The sequence below is a fragment of the Pelodiscus sinensis genome, chromosome 2 (assembly GCF_049634645.1).
Source record: "Pelodiscus sinensis isolate JC-2024 chromosome 2, ASM4963464v1, whole genome shotgun sequence".
In the NCBI taxonomy this organism is placed as follows: domain Eukaryota; kingdom Metazoa; phylum Chordata; order Testudines; family Trionychidae; genus Pelodiscus; species Pelodiscus sinensis.
The window spans coordinates 36,941,382-36,962,897 of record NC_134712.1 but is presented as its reverse complement, the minus strand read 5'-3'; the positions used below and the strand labels follow the sequence as shown (position 1 = coordinate 36,962,897).

At 42.3% G+C, this 21,516-nt stretch overlaps 1 protein-coding gene across 10 annotated transcripts in view; it reads left to right on the top strand.

Moving 5' to 3' along the window:
• VPS13B (vacuolar protein sorting 13 homolog B) overlaps positions 1–21,516 on the top strand; it is a 999,042-nt gene that overhangs the window by 94,513 nt on the left and 883,013 nt on the right. For all 10 annotated transcript variants that reach the window (XR_012901295.1, XR_012901296.1, XR_012901297.1 and 7 more), the window contains exon 4: positions 11,785–11,905. Coding sequence is in view for 7 of the 10 variants with exons in the window: in XM_075920304.1 (XP_075776419.1) it covers positions 11,785–11,905 (121 nt within the window). In the remaining 3 variants the exon portion in view is untranslated. The remainder of the gene's footprint in view (positions 1–11,784; positions 11,906–21,516) is intronic.

Genomic DNA, 21,516 nt, shown 5'->3' with positions numbered 1-21,516 from the left:
TCATAATCACCTAATATGGAGCACCCACAGGGACACTCCTTGAAGAAGATAAGATTACTCACCTGTGCAGTCACTGAGGTTCTTTGAGATGGTTGTCCTTGTGCGTGCTCCGCTCCTCCTCCATTCCCCCTCTTTGTTTTGGAACTTCTTTGATTTTCTGCAGTAGAGAAGGACCCGAGGGTGGGTTGTGTGCTGTGTAGCAGTGTGCTGGCTGCCCCACATGCTCAGCCTACTGCGAGCACTGCTACTACAGGTTGTACCTCCCTTAACCGGGGCTCTCTGGATGTTCCTGGACCACAGAGTCCTGTGATAGGGAGGTTGGGCATGAGGCAGGAGCGGTGGGTGGAGAGGAGCTTTCAAATACATTTAAATTATAGCACCATTTAGCGTACCCCCCCTGTGGCTGCTTGCGGCTACTGAGGTAATAAAAACGTGTCATGATAGTAAATTCCGTAGTAGAGAACAATGGATTCATCCTCCTGATCAGATGCAGATGGTCATTGTTGCCAAACATCCTCATTCTGAGTACCTGATAAAGACTTTTCTTAAATTCGTTGGTTATTTACACTGTAACAGGGCAGGTCTCACCACCCAGAGTGCCTCCGGCTGGTCACTCAGGGCATTAGCCTTTTCGGTGCTGTTGCACCCCTTGTGTCTCACTTGCTGTTTCTTGTTCTCCACCACTCTAGGTTAGGGCCCACATCTCTCCCAGACGGTGGTGCCCTTCTACCAGGGTACTGCCCTACTGTAGTGCCCCCACACTCTAGAGCCCACTCCCTCTGGGGATCCTTAATCCTCCTTTGTCCACCTTGCCTCAGTGACCCATTGCCAGTCTTCATCTAGCCCCTGCCACCGAGGCAAACTGCAGTCTGAAATGGCAACTCATCACCTGCTGCTTTTGCTTATCCTGGCTGCCTCCCCTCAGCCCTAGTATCCTGAGGCCTTGCTTCAGGCCCTGTAGCCTGGGAGCTTGCCTGGCCAGAGCTTCCCCAACCCTGCCTGACTTTCCCCAGCCCTGCTCTAAATCAGGAAGTTTCCTAGCAGCTAGGTCTCTCCTGCTCCCCAGTTGGAGCAAGAGTGTTGCTCTTCCTCCCTCCTGGAGCCCTTATTTATACAGCTCACAGCTGGGCCCTAATTGGCAGTTGTCTGCTGCAGCTACTTGCTCCATGGTTCCAGCCTTCACCCATGGCTGGGTTTTAACCCCTTAAAGGGCCATTTGTGGGGCAGATGCTCCGTCACCTACCCTAACCTACCTTTCTAATTTACTTAAGCTGAGCTTTTGCCTGTTCACGCTCATCCATGCCCCTGTCTTAAATAGACAATCGTTAAGGGTACCACACTGTCTGACTCTGATGAGAACAAAAGATATGGATGTCGTCATTGTACAAAAAGCCTTGCTATCCATTCTAATAGTCTAGTATATATTTTGAATGGAAGAGGTGATAAAAATGTACCTTTGTGAAATGTACCTTTGTGAAATATAAGAGCACTCTTGGGACCAAAATACAGTCTCTCATGACAAGCTTCTATGGGATCTTTTAGAGAGAAATTGCAGCCAGTCACAAGCTAGGATTTTAACTTGTGTCCTGGTCTATAGGAGAGTCAGAAACATCTCTTCATTAAAGGCAACTTGATAGCTTTGATATGGGTACCAAAAAGATCTACTGGAAGAGGTTTAAAACTAGACTGGATAATAGTTCAAGAAAATATGCTCTCATAAACAATGTAATTCTGGCATTGGAATAAATATCTAATTCATGACTTCTCAACAGTAATTTCCCAATTAAGTACTTAGATAAAGTCAGAATTTTTCAAGGTGTAATAAAGTTGTCAATGTATTCTTTGTATATCATCTACCTTTGAATGCCTATGTGATAGTATTCTTTAGGGAACAATACCACTTTTTTTTTTTTAAGTGAAATTCAGCAGGTCTTAACCAGTTTGACATAGATTTGTAACAGATATTGAAATGATTCTTTGCTCAACTTTCCATGAGTAAGAATGTTTAATCACATACCCTGTCCCTAAAAGCTATTTTGAGGAGCACCACACTTCTTTATATTAATAGGACCTGGGTTCGTCATTTTGCGCTTCTGCAAGTAGCCTGGAAAGGAAAATCGTTTTCTTTTAGAAATAATAACTGGTAGAATACTAAGAGGATGAAGGACAAAATTATTGGGGTAGGGGGAATAGAGGAAGGAAAGAGTCAAAACGCTAATTTGAAACAACCTACCCATATACGCTAGACCAGCGGTTCCCAACCCCTGGGCCGCAGACCATGGCTGGGCTGCGACCCACTGTTCAGCTCCAGCAGCCAAGGTTGTTGAGGCATGGCAGGAGGTGGTGGAGCAGGAGGTGCCTTCTTCCCTCCTCTGCGCTTGGGGAGGTAGCATGCGCGAAGGAGGAATGAGTGTGTGCGCTGCCAACAGCCACTTTCTCTGCCCACACAGCTGCTTTTGCTGCGGGGAGCGCTAGGGCTCAGGTGGCAGCAGGAGAAGGCGCTTCCCTACCTCCTTAGTAACGGCAGCTATCTGGAGCCCTGCGCTCTGTCTGCACGTCCGCTTTTGCCCGCAGCAGCACTCGGGCGTTGGCAGGAGGCATGTCCCTTCCTTCTCCCCCCTCGGTAATGGCAGCCTAGCCAGGGCTTCGCGTTCCCTGCCCATGGGGGTGCAAGATACGCTTGGGGAGGGAAGGGTTGTGAATGAGGAGAGAGCTCACATGCTGCCAACAGCTGCTTCCCCTTTCCCCAGTGGGGCAGCCTCACTCTCGGGAGTGATGAAGTGAGCTGGCGGAGGGCGTGGTGGGGTCATGGGGCAAGGGAGTGTTGGCATGGAGTATAGGGGCCAGAGATTAAATCATCAAAGGGTATGGGCATAGGGATGGGGTCAAAGGGTGTTAGGCACTGGGTATCAAGGGTCTAGGTTGAGGCTAGTCGGTCAGGTAACATTGTATTTGCATATTCTTTATTTACATAACGAATACGCAAATGTGCAAATACGATGTCACCAGTTCACCAAAGGTTTGTGAATGGGCTTGCTGGACCCCAGCATAAAAATGGTTGGGAAATGCTGTGTTAGACTGCATCAGTAAGATTTTTGCAATGAATTCACAACTGATATTGATTTTTTTTAAACAGTTCTTCCTATTTTAAAGAAATGTTTTTACCTGGTTTCTTGAGAACCTGGGCTAGTATTTTTAGAAATAGCATGTGATCCCCAAGAGAAACCATTGTTCCCCCATGAAGTGTTCTCATTGGAAATCTTGCAAGTGTTGCAAATTAAACAAAGATTGTATTGTGAAACTTGTTTTAAAATGGAAAAAAAACCCTTCTAAAATTAATTAAAGCAAAGGAGTTGTCTGTTGTAATTAAATAAACTATTTAATAGACTATTGGGGAAAGGTTATAGTAACATTCAGAGCACATGTTCCGATGCTGTCAAATATGGTTGTTTGTGATAAAATGGCAATAGCCATTTTATTTATTATATATTTCAAGTCAAAATTATGAGAACAATAAGCTTAATTTCTTAGAGTATGTCTCTTGGATATTCTGCTTATTACTTAAAGAGCACTAGAGGTGCACACACTGCTTTAGAAAACCATTAAAACTAGGTCCTTTGTGGGTAGCTGTGGGGAGGGTAGATTCAGAAAATATTTATGAATTTATGCATTTGAGTACTATATGCATGGACTTGTATATAGGGATGTAAAATTCTGTTTAATTGGTTAACCGGTTCACCTATTAAAGGGTTGGGGGGGGACACTCCATCCCAGTGGAATTGCAGTCACTCCCATTATTATTAAAATGAATATTTTAGAGAGATTTTAAAAACAATTTCTTTAGCTGTAAAATGTTTGTCATGTGGTGTGAACTAGATTTATTAGACTGAAGTATTTTTAGTGCATTTTGGCTGTGGGATTTATTATGACATCACTGTAATCTATATACAGTATGTGATTTCAGTTGGTTTCAGTGTTAAATATTTTAATAATTATGCTAGTTTTGGCAGTTCACTTGGAACGTTTTCAGTTTAATGAACATATTTTACTTCTGGGATTATGAGACAGCCACATGTTTGAAAAATTAATAGCGTGTTTTGAAAGTTAACATTGAGCAGAAGTGTATCACTATAGAACTTTTTTGAATGTAAGTAGAACTAAATAGCAATCTAGTTCCTGTGAGGTAATGGCCACAGTAGTTGTCGTACTCTAGAATTATTACATGACATTTGTTTTATAAAATATCATAGCTGTTGTGAAAGGAAAAAAAAGTGGTTTGTACAAACAGTACCTGCTATCTTAAAGCTGTTGAAAAATTGTGTAATTTAATGAAACTAGTTATTTAGCACTAAATATAGTAGTATTTGCAAACATTTTGTCATGTGGGATTCTTTTTAAACTGTAGCTAAATTCATAATTTTACGAGTGTTCACATAGCTGGGAGTAAAGTTGTGAGTCTTCTGTTGGAATTTCTGTATTAATAATAATGTATAAGTGTTTCCCAGGATCGTACTTCTGTATTATTTTTGTCACCAGCCTGGGGCATGTAAATATTAGTTTGACTATCCTGTTGGATCCAGCACACAAAACAAACTATTGTAGTCTCTTCCCTTCTCAGCATAGACTAATTGCTTTTTATATAGAGAGAGGAACTAAATGAGATTGACGTACGTATAAGCAAATTCTATACTGTGTAGGACTTACGTTGCAAAAGTGCAATTGCCAGCAGATTTTGCAAATACTGATGGTATCCTTGTGTGGTAGATGGTTCTTCAAGTGCTCATTCATGTTGATTCCATTTGTGTGTGTGTGTGCACTACATGCATGACAGCTGGGAGGTTTTTTCCCCTAGCAGTATCCGTAGGGTTGGCCAGGGCATCTTTTGGCATCGCTCCTTCATGGTGCTTGATATGGGGCTCTGCTGACCTGCCAACCCAATATTTACTTCAGTGACAGCAGCTGGAACATCTTCATTCCTGCTTTTGCAAGTGGCATTTGCAGTATCTCCTTGTTATATGCGTGTAACTTTTTTGTAGTTAATAGTAATAGTAATAATGTAGTGTTTCCTTAAGTTTCTGTTATGGGGGTTCCCCTGTTTTCCCCCGACACCAGCGTTTGTCTCGTGGACTATGTCTAGACTATGCTGAAGTTTCAAAAGAGGATATGCAAATTCTATTCTTTCCATCTTACTTTCGAAAATGAAGAGTTTAAAAGTGAAAGTAGTTGAGACGAGGTTTTTTCCGGCAATCTCCCCCGCCTTTCGAAAAGCCACATAAACCTCATTTTTTGAGGAAGAGCGGCTTTTCGAAAAGGGGAAGGGGGTTGCCGAAAAACTGCGTCTCAACTAATTTCACTTTCGAAAACTGTGCTTTCGAAAGTGAGATAGGAAGATATGCCAATCCTGCAGAATTTGCATATCCTTTTTCGAAAATTCAGCGTAGTCTAGATGAACCAATGAAGGCTCTGGCAAATTTATTCTGAAGAGTGATCTATACACATGTTGCCTGAAGTGCCTTGGAGAGAGTCACCAGAAAAACAAGTGTCGCATTTGTAAAGGGTTTCAGCTGCAGACACATGAAGATAGAGGCAGAAACTCAGAATCCTTATGAAGGTGGCTCTAAGCCTGCAGTCAGACACTGGATCAGCTGGTCCTGTGCTGAGCACCACTTCCTCAGTGTGTAGCACTGTGGTAGTGGTGGTGTCGAGCATTTTGTCACCTAGAAAGAAAGCCAAGGGCTCCTGGAATGAACACAGTGTCAACTACAGGACTTCTGGCAGGTGCCAATTGCTATCCCTGTAGCCTAGAAGAAGAGGAGGGGCTGTGTAACAGACTGGCTGGGTCTGGGTACTGCTGAGGGAATAAGTTCAGGGTGAATTGCTCAAAACCCAGGATATTTACAGCCCATGACTGGAGTCCTTTCCCACATATGCCACAAACCAGTTACACAGACCACTTCAGCAAAACCCCTGGCCAGCAAAAAGCCAATCTGGCCAGCAAAAAGTCTCACAAGCAAAACCCTTCGGACACTCCAGTTTTCCCTGTGCCACAATCAGGCCCAGACCTTACACGCAAGTGAGGGATTATAAAATGCAATCTCACCACCTCTGAACAGATCTTGGTCCCAGAGGACTAGCCACAGCCTCAGGCCAATGTATGCTTTAGATCTTACCCACAAGAGCACACTGGGCTAATCCTTTAGAATCTAAAATCTAAAGGTTTATTAATAAAAAAAAGAAAAGGGTGATAGTGAGACCAGTGTTTCTCAAACTGTGGGTCGCAACCCCCAGGGGGGTTGCAGCTGGATCTGTTTTTTTTTTTTAATGCAAAAATTTATCTCCTCGGCATTTCAGTTGCCAGGTGTTTGGACCCCTGCCGTGTCTGGCAGGGGAGTGAGCGCTGCAGAGTCTAGTGCGGGGGGGCAGATGGTGGCAGTTGCCGGCTGCCTCGTTAGGGGGCGCCAGGCTGGCTGGGAGCAGAGCGTGTGCTGCTCTGGCCCACGTGACCAGCAGAGACCAGCAGCTGGCTACGTGATGCCTCTCTTACAAGCTGCGAGCTGAGGCAGCCTGACTGGGCGGCAGGAGCATCCACTTTAAAAGTAAGATTGTTCCTCTGTGCCTGGCTCTGCGGGACGGAGAGGGGAGATTTGATTTGAGCAGGGCTCCTGACGCTGAGGATGCCTTCCTTGGGGAGGGGGAAGTGCACTGGGATGGGGGGGGGGGCACTAGGAGGGCCTGGGTCTGAGACAGGGGTAAGTGCATTGGGATGGGGAGACTGGGGGGCATGGCTCAGGGGGAGGGGTGGGTGCATTGGCGATTAGTGTGCAGTCCCAAACTGGACAAAGTGGTACAACTTTTGCTTAACAACTTTGGCTCCTATCCTCCACACCCTCACTCCTCCAAAGTTGTTTAAGAGGGGGGATCACACAAATTCATTTAGCATTTTAGTGGGTTGTGGTATCTCAAAGTTTGAGAACCCCTGCATTACATACATCAACCACGAAGTGCTGGATGCAGGCTCTTAGTTGAGATGTTACAAACTGCCAGCTTAAAAGTCTCTGGTGTGCATCCTGTATCAGGATGGGCCAGCAAATCCTTCCTGGCTCTCTGTCCCTAGCAAGGATGCATCTGGAAGCAGGAGCAGGATTGAAGACAATATGGAGATTAACTCATGGCACTTTTGTATTCCTGGTGTCTCCCAAACTGGAGCTGGTTACATAATCTAGTGACCTGTCTGTGTTTCACATGCAAGTAGCCATTTTGCACTGGCTGGTCTGCAGGTTTCCAGATGCATATTTCAGGTGTGTATTAGCTACTCCAGGAGCCATTGTCTATGAAGCAGTGCTAGTTAGCACAGCCATTCACTGAACAGTCCTTCGTCACAATAAGCGGTCCAGGCCCATTGCTCCCTCCTAGACAGAGAACGTTTAAAATACAAGAATAGAGCTCATATCTATAACTTCACATACAAAAATCATAAAAATACATGAGTAGAAGACATAAAATCAGCTGGGCTTAAGCTTTTATTTGACTCCTCACGTATGCAGAATTTGGGGCAAACACCACCCTTGGATGCAATAGTGATCTGTCTGCTCACTTTAAAATCTAATAACATGACAGACTGTTTTTCCTCTTCTAAGACAAAAGAGACAGTGGCAGCAAGGTCTGTCTGCCCAACCTACTTCAGGCATGGCAGCTCCCATGGGTTCATCAACTCCTGCTCCACAAAGGGTCCAGTTGAGTCTGGCCCATTACTGTTCCCTGCACTGTCATGGCTAGGGCATTCAATTTCCCTCCACTCAGAAGACTTTTGAAGCAGTGGATGACCTAATCTGCATGATGGCACAGTCTTCTCCAAGGAGAGGTGAAGCACCTGTGTCAGACAGGCCACCCATTCTATTTAGGATCAAGCCAGTTAATGATTTCATGTTTTTTCCCATCTTCAGTGTGACTCTGCCCAGCACTGGCTGTTCGCACAGGGGAAACACACCAGTTCCCAGAGGTTCGCTACCAACCCTAAGCCCTGCCCAGTACTGCTCCTCTATGATCTTCCTCCTCTTAGACCTCAGAGTCTGAAATGGAATCCTATGATTCAGATAGGTGGAGCAGCAGATCTAGATGGCGGCATTATTGCCAACTTCCTTCAGGGCTGTGGCCACCTAGATGGCATTCACCAGATTAATGGCCATTTTGGATTTCCTGGTATTACCACCAGGCTTGAGGTCATAGCCAGATGTCAAAATCTTGGTCAGTGTCGCTGGACTTGGTGCTAGATCCATCTTGTGTAACAACACTCATGTTGCTGCTAACCAGGTCAACTTCAGCACTGGTTATCTTCCCTACACCAGTAACCTCTGCACTGGCAGTGCATTGTCTCCCCCTTCCACCAGCAACTAGGGATGTTAAAATGTGTTTATTTGTGTAAATGTGCACATGTTGAAAATGTCAACATGTTTACACCGAGGCAGTGAGGCAAGTACTGGCTCCCGTTTTACCCCTTCCACCTCATGCTGCTGCTTGTATCAGACTGTATTAGTGGCAAGAGCACAGGGGAGCAGCTGGCTCTCTATGAGCACCCGCTCCCTCCCCCTTGCCCTACCCCCACTGCTGTCTTTGTGGGAGGCAGCGGTGGGTAGGGTAGGTGACTCAGCGGGAGCCAGCACATGCTGAGAGCTTACTTAAAAGCTGGCTTCCCACATGCCCCATCTCCCACTCTCCTCACTGTTCCCCTCCCCCCCCCGTACTATCATCTTGTCTTCCACTGATGAGCCCGTTGCAGGCACCTTAACAGTTCTGGCCTTGCAAGGACAACAGTGTCTTCCAACAGTTGCTGTACAGGTTGGCCCAAATTTGGGAATCCAGGCAGAGGAAGTAGCTGAAGATGCTGATTCTAGGTAGGAATATTAAAAACACCCTGCAATAGTTAACCAGTTAAAATTTGTGTTTAACTATGTAAATTAAGGAGTGTAAGATGCAGCACAGTGGAAGCCTGTTTTGTATGTGGAATTAACTGAAAAAAACCAAAACAGGTTGACTGGGATGAGGGTGAAGGAGGGAGAGAATGTGAAACCAGCAGTACAGAGTGCATCAGAGCACAAACCACAGAGAAGAGTCTTATCTAGGAGTGCACTTCAAATGGATATTGCAAGGATGTAGTGAACTATAAGAGGAAGGAACAAGGATCCGTTTCTTATTGTTGATTGAGGAAGCAAAGGGGATAGCACTTTTTGCATTCATGAAAGTTGGATGCTGGTCATAAGTGTTAGTGACTTTGGGAAGTTGCTTTGGGTGAGATGTTGCTTTAGACAAGGATTTAACTTAGTTTACAATCCATTAGAAGCATTTTAGTGTTGTAAAGCGCCCGTGTGAACCAGGCTGTTACCTACTCCCCTCATGAATGTGGTCTACATAGAGTGCTGGGAGATCTCTCTGCCAGCACTCATGCTGGGGCCACACTTTCAGTTTGAAGTGCTGCTGTGACTGTGCTTTAAACCAGGGGTCTCCAAACTACGGCCCGCGGGCCGGATGCGGCCCGCGAGGCCCTCTCATCCGGCCCGTGGAGACCTTTTTGTCTGGCCCCGCCTTCTTCTGCGTGCCGGCGAGATTATCCCTGAGCTTGAGTCCGAGCATTGGTGTCAGCGGGAGAAACGGATTCGCAGGCGGCTGCGCGAGGCCCCAGCGCGCGCATGGGACAGCAGGTAGCCCATGTTTTGATTGTTTTTTATTTGGACCTCAAGTGTGTAGTCGGCCCCCGAACTGCTGTTTGATAGTTAATGCGGCCCTCGGGCAGAAAAGTTTGGAGACCCCTGCTTTAAACCTTTAAATGTACACAAATCCTTACTCCTTATAAATAAATGTATTTGTTTTCACTTGTGCTGTTATAAGGGAACTAATACTGAGTTGTTCCAGTCTATTTATATGTATACTGTCTCTTCAGAAGCAATTTACCCGGTTATTTCTGGTAGTGTCCAGTGATGGGCTGAATATGACGTAGAGTCCCACTGGGAGAGGGCTCAGTGATTGGTGTCTGTCTCTAGTCTGCACAAAAGAAGATAAGCTGTGTAAAGGAGATATGTGAGCAGAGTCTTAGTTTCAGGGAACTGAACTAGAGCAGGCATCAGCAAACGGTATCACTCTGAAGGTGTATGGTGGTGAGGTGCCTCTCTACTCCGAGTACTCCTGGGAAGTGCCATAGTGGTGTCTTAAGTCTGATTTTTAATAGGCTCTCTTTTCTGCCCTTCTAGCACATTGGGATCCAATTTTTTTTCTGTAAAACACACATTCTAACCTTTCCTCCTTATTTAGATGGGTCAGTATGTTAGCTGTTGATTTTACGTTTTGTCTTCTATTTAGTCTTGTTTGAGACCAATATATTGGTGCATATTATCTCTGTTTCTCCCTGAAATGCTATCTCTATTTTGTGTTGATCAGGTAAACTCATTTCCTCAGTTTTAGTTCCTTTTCCAAATGTGAAATGGAAAGATTGTGACAGTCCCTTGAATGTCTTCACATCTCTAAGTTCTGTTTTTAGACAGACCTTTTCATAAATTGGACATTCTTTTTATGTTGTGAGAGGAAACCTTGAAAAGCCAAGAAATAGGAGTTATGGTTCCCTCAGTCCTTACAAGAACATTAAACAAAAATGTTAGAAAATCAGGAAATACAGCCTGAATATGACACTTCTCTCACAACATAACCACACAATTTTAACTTTTGGAGCAGGAATGCCAAGAGGAACTAGGAATGTCACATTGTCTTGCCTCTTCATAAAACACTGCCAATTCATTGGCCATTATAATTCCATAACAGGACTTAATACACTCCAGCAAACCCTTGTGATCAGGGCAGCATCATGATCCAGGACATACTTGCTGCTGGTAGGCTGAGATCACATCAGATGAAAAGGTTTAAGAATGGGTCAGGTACCTTGAGCTCCCTAAAGTAACCTCAGGGCAGGGATCACAAGCAGGAGAATTTTTTTTCTAATACTAATATTCTTGTGAGAAGGCATAAAACATAATTTTCTGTACATGAATTCTGATCATTAAACACACATTCTGGAATGGCACAGAGTGTGCAGCACAATAGTTGAGTTCTTGCAATCCTAACTCCATATTAATTCCATTTTTTTGTGAATTTTCCATGTTGCAAGTATTCATGATTTAAGATGCATTTGTAATTCCATTATTTTATGAATGAGCCATGTTTTCTGTTGCAAACTGCTGAAGTTATATAAAAGCTTGAAGATGAGTGGTGACTCCAGGTTTGTTGGTTTATTTTAGGACAGTGTTTGCTGTTTTAAGCGTCTCGGAGAATGTCTTGCTTCATGAGGCAGCTTTAATTAACTGTGTTAGAAAGGACATGACTCTGACATGTTGAAAGTGTTCAAAATTGTTTCGTGAGTAAACACTTAGGCTAATCCGATAAGGGTGGATAGTATTTCTCGCATTTATTTTTATAGTCTGAAGGGTTTTTTCTCTGATATTTTTCAGGAATGTTTTGGCTGAATTGCAGCTAACTATGGGTACCACTACAATGTGTGACTTTCGATAAAACAAAACCAATGAGTTAAATATTGGAATGATACTCCTTTTTATTTCCATTTCCAAAAATCTGTTTTTACTTTCTATTTAATCTGAAATTATAATTTATGGCTAAACAACACAATAGTGTTCATAAATATTATGTTTATCAAATTTAGTAGTAATAAATCCTTCGTATTCAGCTGCTCTTTAGTTATTTTTTTCTTCTTTGAATAATTCATCTTAATATTTGTTTGAATTCCAGGAAGACCATGAAAGCAGTGGTTCCAGTTCAACGAACCTCAGTACTGCAGAGTATGCAAAATCAGCAGTAAAACAACGAAGAGTCCAGCAAACTTCTCCTTCTGATCCTGATTTACCTCCAGGTAATGTACAACATAGCTGTCATGAACTGGATTGTATTTATGTTTATTTGAATGCTTTATGTGGATTTTATAAATAAAATAGTTGAATGGTTTGCTTGGGCCCATTAAATATATTTATGTTCCTAATAATGACCTGTTTCAGAAGTGCTGATCATCCACAAGTTATACTAAGGTCAAAAGGTTCAAGTAGTATTCCAAAACACAGCTAAATTAAAAAAAGAACAACAACATATCTCTTGCTACTAATTCCTCGTAGGCCTTTCCACAGAGACTAGCTCTCTTTAGTTTTTCCGGTTATTTTTGTCCGATGACCCTGTGGTCTCAGGTTCATGTAGTAGTTTGAGGCATTAGTCTAACTTTAAGAATATTAAATCTGAAGTTGCATTTTCCTTGATTTTAATCCATTGATAGAGATGCTGATCATTTGCTTTCTGCTGAGCCTGAGGATGTTGGCTTGCCCTTTAGGTATGTGACTGCTTAGTTGAAGTGAGGTCGATGGGTTTATCTGTGGTGAATCTCTGTGTTTAGATGGAAGACAGTCACTTTTATGTTAAGGGTACATCTGTGTGTTCATTATGATAAAGGTTGAGAGGCTTATCTCAGTATCTCATTTTTTTGTTGTTGTCTTAAAAGGTTTTCAGTGTGAGCGCTAATGTGAATTTAAGAAATTATCCTCTTTTGTGCACACAGCATTGAATGTTTTCCTTGTGATATTTTTCTTGTTGGTAAACTTCTTGATATAGAACATTCTAGGTTTGTTTTATTTTATTTTATTTTTTTTACATTATTATTCTGGACCTTCAGAGGTGAATAGGGTTTTTCTCTATCGCTTCATAGCAGCAGAATGCTCAAATTAGTTGTTGTCTTATTAAACTGACCTCAGGAGAGGGCATTAAAGTTTGTATCAGTGCGTCAGCTGTGTTAGTCTGTAGCCACAAAATCTATATACCATGGCACTTTTAAGGACTAACAGATTTATTTGGGCATAAGCTTTCATGGGCAAAAGCACACTGTCAGGTGAAGTGGGGACTCCTCATTATTAAAGTTTGTGTTCAGAGCACTTGGTTGCATACCAGGCTGTGTGATGGAAAAAAGTTTGTTGTAAATATTTTCAAAATAAAAAACAATTAGAACTCTTTTCATGTTATATTTAAATGAATGAAATCCTGAGTCTACTGAACTGAGTGTATGTTTTGCTATTGATTTTAATGGGGTAAGGATTTCACTTGTTACACTGAACTTGATTCTGTGTGTCTGATGCAAATCAGGAGTAACTCCATTTAATATATTAAAGTAACATGACAAGTTAGATTAGAAGCAGGCAACTTCAATTTTTGTCATTAAAATATAGTTTAATCGATAGTGTGTGCATGACTACTTTTTAAAATGCCTAAATATTTTTGGAACTGATTCCCATTTGCATTGAAGCCACTTTATGCTACATTACACCACTTTAATCATTTAACAGGGCTTTAATGTGAATGTAAGTATAATTTATTTTCACATTTTTCTTTATACCTCCAGATCAGTTTAAAGTGATGTTAGTATAAACAAGACTCAAGCACTTTATAATACTATAAATATGGTTAACAATACTTTTTAATGTATATATTCTAATGTTAAACTAGTACATGTACTCTTTTGAATTTCAGTTACAAACTTTTTTCAGCAATTTTATATTTCTACATAGTACTGATACCTTTCACTTGGTCTTCTGCATTCGGTCTTGTTTCCTTTCACAAGTCTCTAAAGAAATACTTTCCTTCCTGTAATATATTTATTATGTTTTAATACACTCATGATAGTGGCAAGATAATAGCATAATAGAAATACCTAAAAATAAAAAAATTGTAGAAGTTGTCAAAATATTTTTAATATAATAAAAGCTTTATTGGACATTGTGTGGTAAACCTTTCCTATTAAATAGTTAAAATACTCAGGTATTGGAAATTATTGGTTTTGAGTACATTCTAGGGAAGTCTTTGGTTATATATAAAATAACTGTGTTGAAACATGATTAAGACCTGTGTTTTAGCCATTTTAGAATTATGCAAATGCAAATTATCCAATAAGAATGTATATTGGGATATATGTACATTTATAGTGGTGTAACTTTAGAATAGCTAATACATTTTGCTCAGATGTGGAGGAAAAAAAGCCTACACACATTTTAGGATGAAATGAAAGAAACTGCAGCCCAAAATTTGTATGAGAAACTGGAAAAAGGAGAGTTGGAATAGATGTTGGATCTTAACTTTAATGTTAGTTATCTCTAAATGTTTGCAATTTTGGTCAACTTGCATATAGATCTGTTAACACGGAGGTATGGTTGCTGATGTCCATTCTTAAATGGCACATCCTAAAACTGCAGGAAACTTTGAATCAAGGCTCTTTCACAAACTTCAGAAATCACTTCCTCATTTTATATATATTTCAATCAATACCTTCATATGTAAGTACAAGTAGGAAATTAAAAATCACTTATCAGCTTCAAGTCTGACCATAATAAATTTAAATTCACTTTTAGAAGATATAATTAGATATATTTATATGCTTAGAACTTTCTGAAATCTTAGTTCTTAACCATAGTTCTTAACCATTTTAGCCTTACAACTTCTTTTATTTACACATTTATGTAAAAGAGTATTACAACAAAGCAATGCTTATATCAGAACTTGTTTTCTCAATGTATATTACAACATAAAATTACCAAAACAAAGAGAAAAATTACAGAACGTCTCCTAAAATATTTTAGAACTTAATCCTGAGTTGTGTTTATTTCTTTAAAATAAAATCTTTACTTCCGATATTTCTCACTAGACATCAGCACATGTAGTAATACAAAATGCTACATTATTTTGGAATAAACAGATATGGTAAGCAAGTATTTTAGTGTAGTACTACTTGTATAAAACCTTCTAATTACACATAATATTATATATTAAAGTTTATGTGGTCAGGGTTAGGGATGTTAAAAAGCAGATAATTGGGTAAATGTGTATCTGCTGAAAATTTCAGTGGTTACAGTTACCCACATTTGCAATGCTGGGCGGTAGCCAGTGCCTACCACTCCTGGGGAGCGGATGGGTGCCAAGAGGCAGCTTTTAAGTCAGCTCCTGGCAAGTACTGGCTGCTGCCCCATGCTGCTGCCTCTGCATTAGAGGCAGCAGTGTGGGATAGCAGACAGTTTCCCAGGAGTGGGGCAGGAGTCTATCTGTCACTATGAAGGTTAACCAGTAAGCCTAGGCTAATTGGTTAACTGTTCACGTGTTTACACTTTCATATCCCTAGTAAGGGTGAAAGTTGATCTTGATGACTTATTCAGCTCAAGCATAACTATGTAACTATGACCAACACCTATATAATTTGTAATTAAATATGATCTTGCTTACAACAATTCAGGTTGAACCTCTCTAGTCCAGCATCCTCAGGACCTGACTGGTGCTGAACCACAGGAGGTCAGTATTGTCCAGCAGCATTACTAATACTTTCACTGCATAGGCTAAGTCTGCACTAGGAGATAAGTTTGAATACGCAACTCCAGCTACATTAATTTAGTAGCGGGTATTGAAGTATCTTACATCTCATTTTGGCACCGTCCACACAGCAGGAGGTTGATGGGAGCACACTCTCCCTTTGACTTCCCTAACTCCTCGTAGGAGCAGGACTACTGGCACCGACAGGAGTGCCCGCTCAGTTTGAATTAGCATGCCTTCACTAGACAGGCTAATTCAAACCCCAGAAGATTGACTGCTGCAGCTTTGATCTTCTCTGTAGTATAGACAAGCCTATACTGGTCTCTTAGAAGACATTTGGGGCAAATTAGAGCTAAATAACAGCACAGCACATTGAGGAGCTAGGAGTGCAGGCTGTAAACAAACTTTATGGGACTTCAGGAAACTTGACCATGCCCATGATAAGTGGACAGCTTAAATCATGGCAGACCACGGATGTTGCTAGACCAGTGTGTGCCAGACTAAAGAGGTTCAACCTGTATTGTATTTGAAAGAGGAATAGTTCTAAAGCCGTGGTGTCCAACCAGTTCTGAAGCAGCGGTCTCTATAGTGGCTACTGGTATAGTGAACTAGCCACGCTGAACCAGACAAATAGCTACATCATTCTAGTGGCTAGTGTGTTGCATACCATGCTTTTAAAGTTTGTAAAAGGACCTTGGCATTGAGGAATGGACTTCAATTAGTCAATATTGGGGAAAAAAAAGTGTTGAAGTTTTGTTTGTTTTCTGGAGTTTGAATGAACAATTGTTAATACATGGGTACAAGTTAAATGAGGTTGAAGAAGGAAGAATTTTTAGTAAGTATTTTCAAATGTAGGTGTAATGAGGTAGATGAGGCCCAAATGCTCCCAGCTGTAGACCTCAGAGCTATGCCACACCCATCCCCAAAAAAGAGTAGTCAAAAATGCCTCTAAGCAGGCTAGAATGACTGACTGCAGGGGAAACTGAGAGTCAGGGACCAGGAGGGCCATATAAAAGGTACTGAAGATCAGAGCAATATTTAGCTGTTGCTTTGAGTCGGAGAAGAAAAGACTGCAGGCCTGGCTGCCTGGAAGAATAGCAGGGCCACTGACAGCTCATTGTGCAGAGTGAGATGCTCCTGGCTGCCTGCTAGGACTGAGTAGGGACTGAGCTTCCAGAGTGCTGTAGGAAGGTAGCATCTCCAGGGAAAAAGCTGTGTGGATAAAGACCCATATCAGGGCAGAACTACTTAAAGACCAGAAGCTCAGGGAGGGCTCGAAAGAGGCGCTAGAGGGTTACTGAGAGAAGCTCTAGTGGACTGCATACCACAGAAAGGGTTTGTCCTGGTTAACATGCAGACAGTGTGTGACTGTTGGAGTTTTTGAGTCACTGAAAAACATGCTTGAAAAGCACCAAAAGGGGTCACCAGAACGAAAGTACGTAGACATGCAAAAAAGGGGACACTCGCGAGAGGTGGGTACCAACCTTGTTATAGTAAATCTATAAATTGTTATTCCAGTATAAGGTTAAAAACAAATTCCCACCCAGCTAAATACCCAAACTATCCATTTTTTACTAGCCAATGAAGATCATGTAGCGAGAAAAAAGAGCAGGAGTATTTCCTCTATGGACTTGTTCACACATGGAAACTCAGAAAAGTTGAGGAATTAAGTATGTTTAGTGAAAGTATATTAGTTATAGTATATTACTCTCTGTTGTAGATTCTGTCGTTCAGAAGTAAAGTGATCTTAATTTGCTGTAATTTGGTCCTTGGGATTAATCTGTGTTCAATGTATCAACTTTGTATTTAAGCTTAAAAAATCATGGGAAATGTTTGTTCCCAAACGCAATGCTTGGGATTAAATCCCAAGAGAGAGTTCACCATCAGTTTTTATAAAGAGAAATTATTTTAAATATATGTTTGCTAATCCTTCAGAATTGGCTTGGAGTCTTTAGGAATGAAAGATGATTCTTTAATTAAAGGTTGTGTCATGTGAAGGGACCTTCAGAAATACATCCAACCAAAACAGGCAACCCTCATTCAAATAATCTTAGAGATTTAGTTCAGAGGGAAGATTCCACCTTACATAAAGTGGATTATGATATGGAGCTCCACATTAGAAGCAATATTAGCAACGTTCATTAATGTGACAGCAGAACTCACTGAGAATATGGAGTCCGGTGTTCCCTCTAATTTTTTTTGTGCCCGTGTATTAAATGAATTTTATGTGCACCAGTAAGGTGATGTGTGATACATAATGTCCATATTGGTACACATCACAAAACTGATTCCACATATGGATGGTGTGTATTGGGGGTGAGCTGGGGGATTAAGACTACAGGAGAGGGCTCAGGGCTGGGGCATGGGATTCAGGTGTGTGTAGGGGTGATGGCTTTAGCTGGGGTGTGAGGGCGCTCTGGGGTGGGGCCAGGTGTTTGGGGTGCAGGAGTGGGCTTAGGGATGGAGTATGAGGAGTGAGTGCTCCAGCTGGGGGGTGTAGGCTCTAGGGTGAGGCTGAGGATGAGGGCTTGGTGGGGAGTGCAGGCTGCTCTCCAGCCCTCTCTCGCTGCAGAAGCTTGGGGCCAGGTCAGATGTCCTCACCACGGCTGCAGCAGGTTAAGCAGGGCATGGCCAGGGAGGGGCTCCACTCCATGGCTCTGGCATGTCAGGGGTAGACTGGATGGGGGCCAGGAGATGGGTGCCTCTCCCACAGCTACGGCAGGTCCATGCAGGGATGGGTTGTGGCTGAGGTAGGGTGTCTCTACCCCAGCCACTCCATGTCCGGGGCAGCTCTGTGCTGGGGCTGGTGGGCAGAGACACCGCTTGTCAGCCCCAGCAAGCTCTCTGCTGGGCTGGTGAGCAGAGGTATCTCTGACCTGGGTGTGGCAATTCCACAGGGGGACAGTGGGCACAGGTGTCTTTCTTCCAGCCATTGTAGTTCCACACTGGACACGTGCGAAGAAGAGCCTCTCCCCTCTGCAGCAAGTCCAGGGCTTTCAGCCCTGAGTACTTGCATGGGGATTAATACGCAGCTGTGTGACTGCACAGCTTAGAGGGAATTGAGGAGAAGGCTCTATTAGTGAATGTTGGCAATCTTATCTTAATTTTAGTAGGTACAGTAAAACTGCGATGGTCCGGCATCTGATGGTCTGGCACTCCTGATGGTTCGGCACCATCAGGAACCCGGAAGTGCTCCGGGCAGCTGGACCATTGGAGCTGCTCTGCCCCCAGCTTCCCTGATTCAGCCGCTGCTAAAACTGACCAGCGGCTGAATCGGGGAAGCCGGGGGCAGAGCAGCTGGAGTGCTACCGGGTAGGTCCCGTAGTGCTGCCCCTCGGAGCTGCGGGACCAACCCGGCAGCACCCCTGCTGTCCCCAAGTCAGCCGCTGCTGATACTGATCAGCGGCTGACTTCAGGAAGCCTGGGACAGAGCAGCTCTGCCTCAGACTTCCTGGAGTCAGCCGCTGATCAGTATCAGCAGCGGCTGACTCGGGGACAGCTGGGGTGCTGCCGGGTTGGTCTCGCAGTGCCAAGGGTTGGCGCTACCGGACCAACCTGGCAGCACTCGAGCTGCTCTGCTCCAAGCGTCCCCGATTCAGCCGCTGCTGAAACTGACCAGCAGCAGCTGAATCAGGGATGCCTGGGGCAGAGCCGGACTATCAGAAGGGGAAGCTATGAGGGGTCTGGGGTGGCATCCACCCCATCCCAGACCCCTCATAGCTCCCCCTTCCGATAGTCCGGCATACTTGATAATCCGGCACCCCCTGGGTCCTAAGGTGCCGGATTATCGGAAGTTTACTGTAGTAGGTTTAAAACAAACAAAAGGAAGTACTTTTACACACAGTGCACAGATACCTGTGAAACTCCTTGCCAGAGGATGTTGTGAAGGCCAGGACTTTAACAAGGTTCAGAAAAGAGCTAGATTAATTTATGAAGGATAGGTCCATCAATGGCTGTTAGCCAGGACTGGTAGGAATGGTGTCCCTAGCCTTTGTTTATCAGAAGGTGGGAATGGGCGATGGGTGGGATCACTTGATGATTAGTTGTTCTGTTCATTCCCTTTGGGCTCACCTAGCATTGGCTACTGTTGAAATACAGTGTACTGGGTTAAATAGGCCAGTATGGCCATTCTTATATTCTTGTCTCCCAGGGATAATGCCCCATGCGGCACAGATGGTACCATCTTGTAACAGGGACCTGAGAGTTAACTGTCCCTTCCACATTGGTAACACTTGAATTTAGTCTCATGGCAGTAAGGTGGTATTAAAAAATTGAATCAGATTTAATATCAAGCTGGGCGAGAGATGAGGTATTAATCAGTGGAGGTGGTGTGGGAGGCAAAGCAGAAGGGAGGTGAGTCCTCTGAGAGGAAAGTATGGGGTTACTGGAATGCTACATATTTTGTTTCCAAGGGTGAGGCTGCTGCATGGTTCTGGGCCACAGAAAGTCCTGCTTTGACAGCTTGTTGAAGGGTTTATAGAGCCCATCTGAAGTCCCAGTTAAATATATCTTTTCCTCTTGCTTTGTAAAAATCCCTTCATTGTCCATAGACAATTGCATCCATCATCAAATGTCTTGACATCAGCAATTGATGTTATAGAAGTTGTGTAAATAAATAAAATATTAAATACAATGTGTCCCCTATACAAGAAACATTATTATCTGTACCCGTGGCATGTTTGCATTTGCTATGTTTTAACTATTAAATATTTGTGTGTTTTCAAACTTAGGCTGTTTTTAAATAAGTCTCACTTATAGCTGACTGAATGGATTTAAAAAACAAGAACAAAATAAATCAGGCCTATTAATATGTGACATGAATTTCTGAAGGTATTATTTTATTTTGTACGATAAATAGAATAAGTTCCAACTCTGACTGCCTTTTTTCAATCAGCTTAAATTACAGTCTCCCTAATATATAATACATGTGTTTTTGCATATGATATTGATTCATTGAGTAGGTAATAACTTCAGTATAGTAATGTATAAGTAATAACTTAAAGCTGTTTAAAAATTACTATAATTAATTTGTGGTTTTTTTCCTTAGCACCATAAATTAATTGGCATTGTTAATATATTCCGTATAGAGAAAAAACCTCAACATGGATAAGATTGCATTTCTTTCCTGTATTGTTCAGATGAGAATTTTTAGTCTCCACTGGGAAAGCATAAAAGAGGTAGTTTTTCCAACCATGTTATGGTTGAACAAATTTAAATAGGTTTCTTCCCAGTTGGCTTTATTGCAGGTGCTAACTGTGTGAGTTATTGACAGTAATTGATTCTGTTATACCTAACAGAGTTCTTACTGGGGAGCACGTACATGTATTGGTCATTAAAATTTAACTTGTGTAATAAAAGTACTTAGAAAGATGGATGCCATTCTGCAACTTTTTGTAGACTGAGAGAGAAAATATATGTTTGGACATGTATATTTGACTAGGATCCTGGTGACTTTGTATATTCTTTCCAAGTCCATTTCTGTCTATCTTTGAATACAGTTATTTTTGTATGTTCACATAAAATCTTTTAGTAACAATATTTTTTCCCTCTTCGCGCCTCCCCCCCCAAAGAAAATAAATTGGAAGGTTTCTGAAAAATTTAAATTTGAAGGTTAACTTTTGAAATCAAATTTCAATACGACAGTCTCTAACACAGTGTTTCTTAAACTTTTTAAGACTGAGGAACACCAAACAATATTTTTTTATGGGGAACACCAAGGATTTTTTTGTTGGGGAAAAAAATAAAGCCCCCCAGGGGTGAGGATGGGAGGGGGCAGGGAAAGGAGGCTTGTCCCTTTAAGGGTGGCTGTTTTGAATTCTGTTCTCTCCGCGGCACACCTCCTACTGCCTCGTGGCACACAGGTGTGCCACAGAACACACTTTAAGAAAAGCTGATCTAACACCTATTACTGTGTTAATATCCTAATAGATGAGCATTTTGTTTTTATATTTCACCTGCCACACTTGCTGGAAGCTAATCCAGTCGATAGCACTGAATGTAGTTTTAAAGAAGTTATGTGTTTTGTGCTTTTTTTGATTAGGGAAAGGTTAATGTGATAGTGGTATTTTAATTATTAGGAATGCAATAGAATGCAGTTTGGATTTGTTGAAGGTTTTTTTTGGGTAAGAATTAACA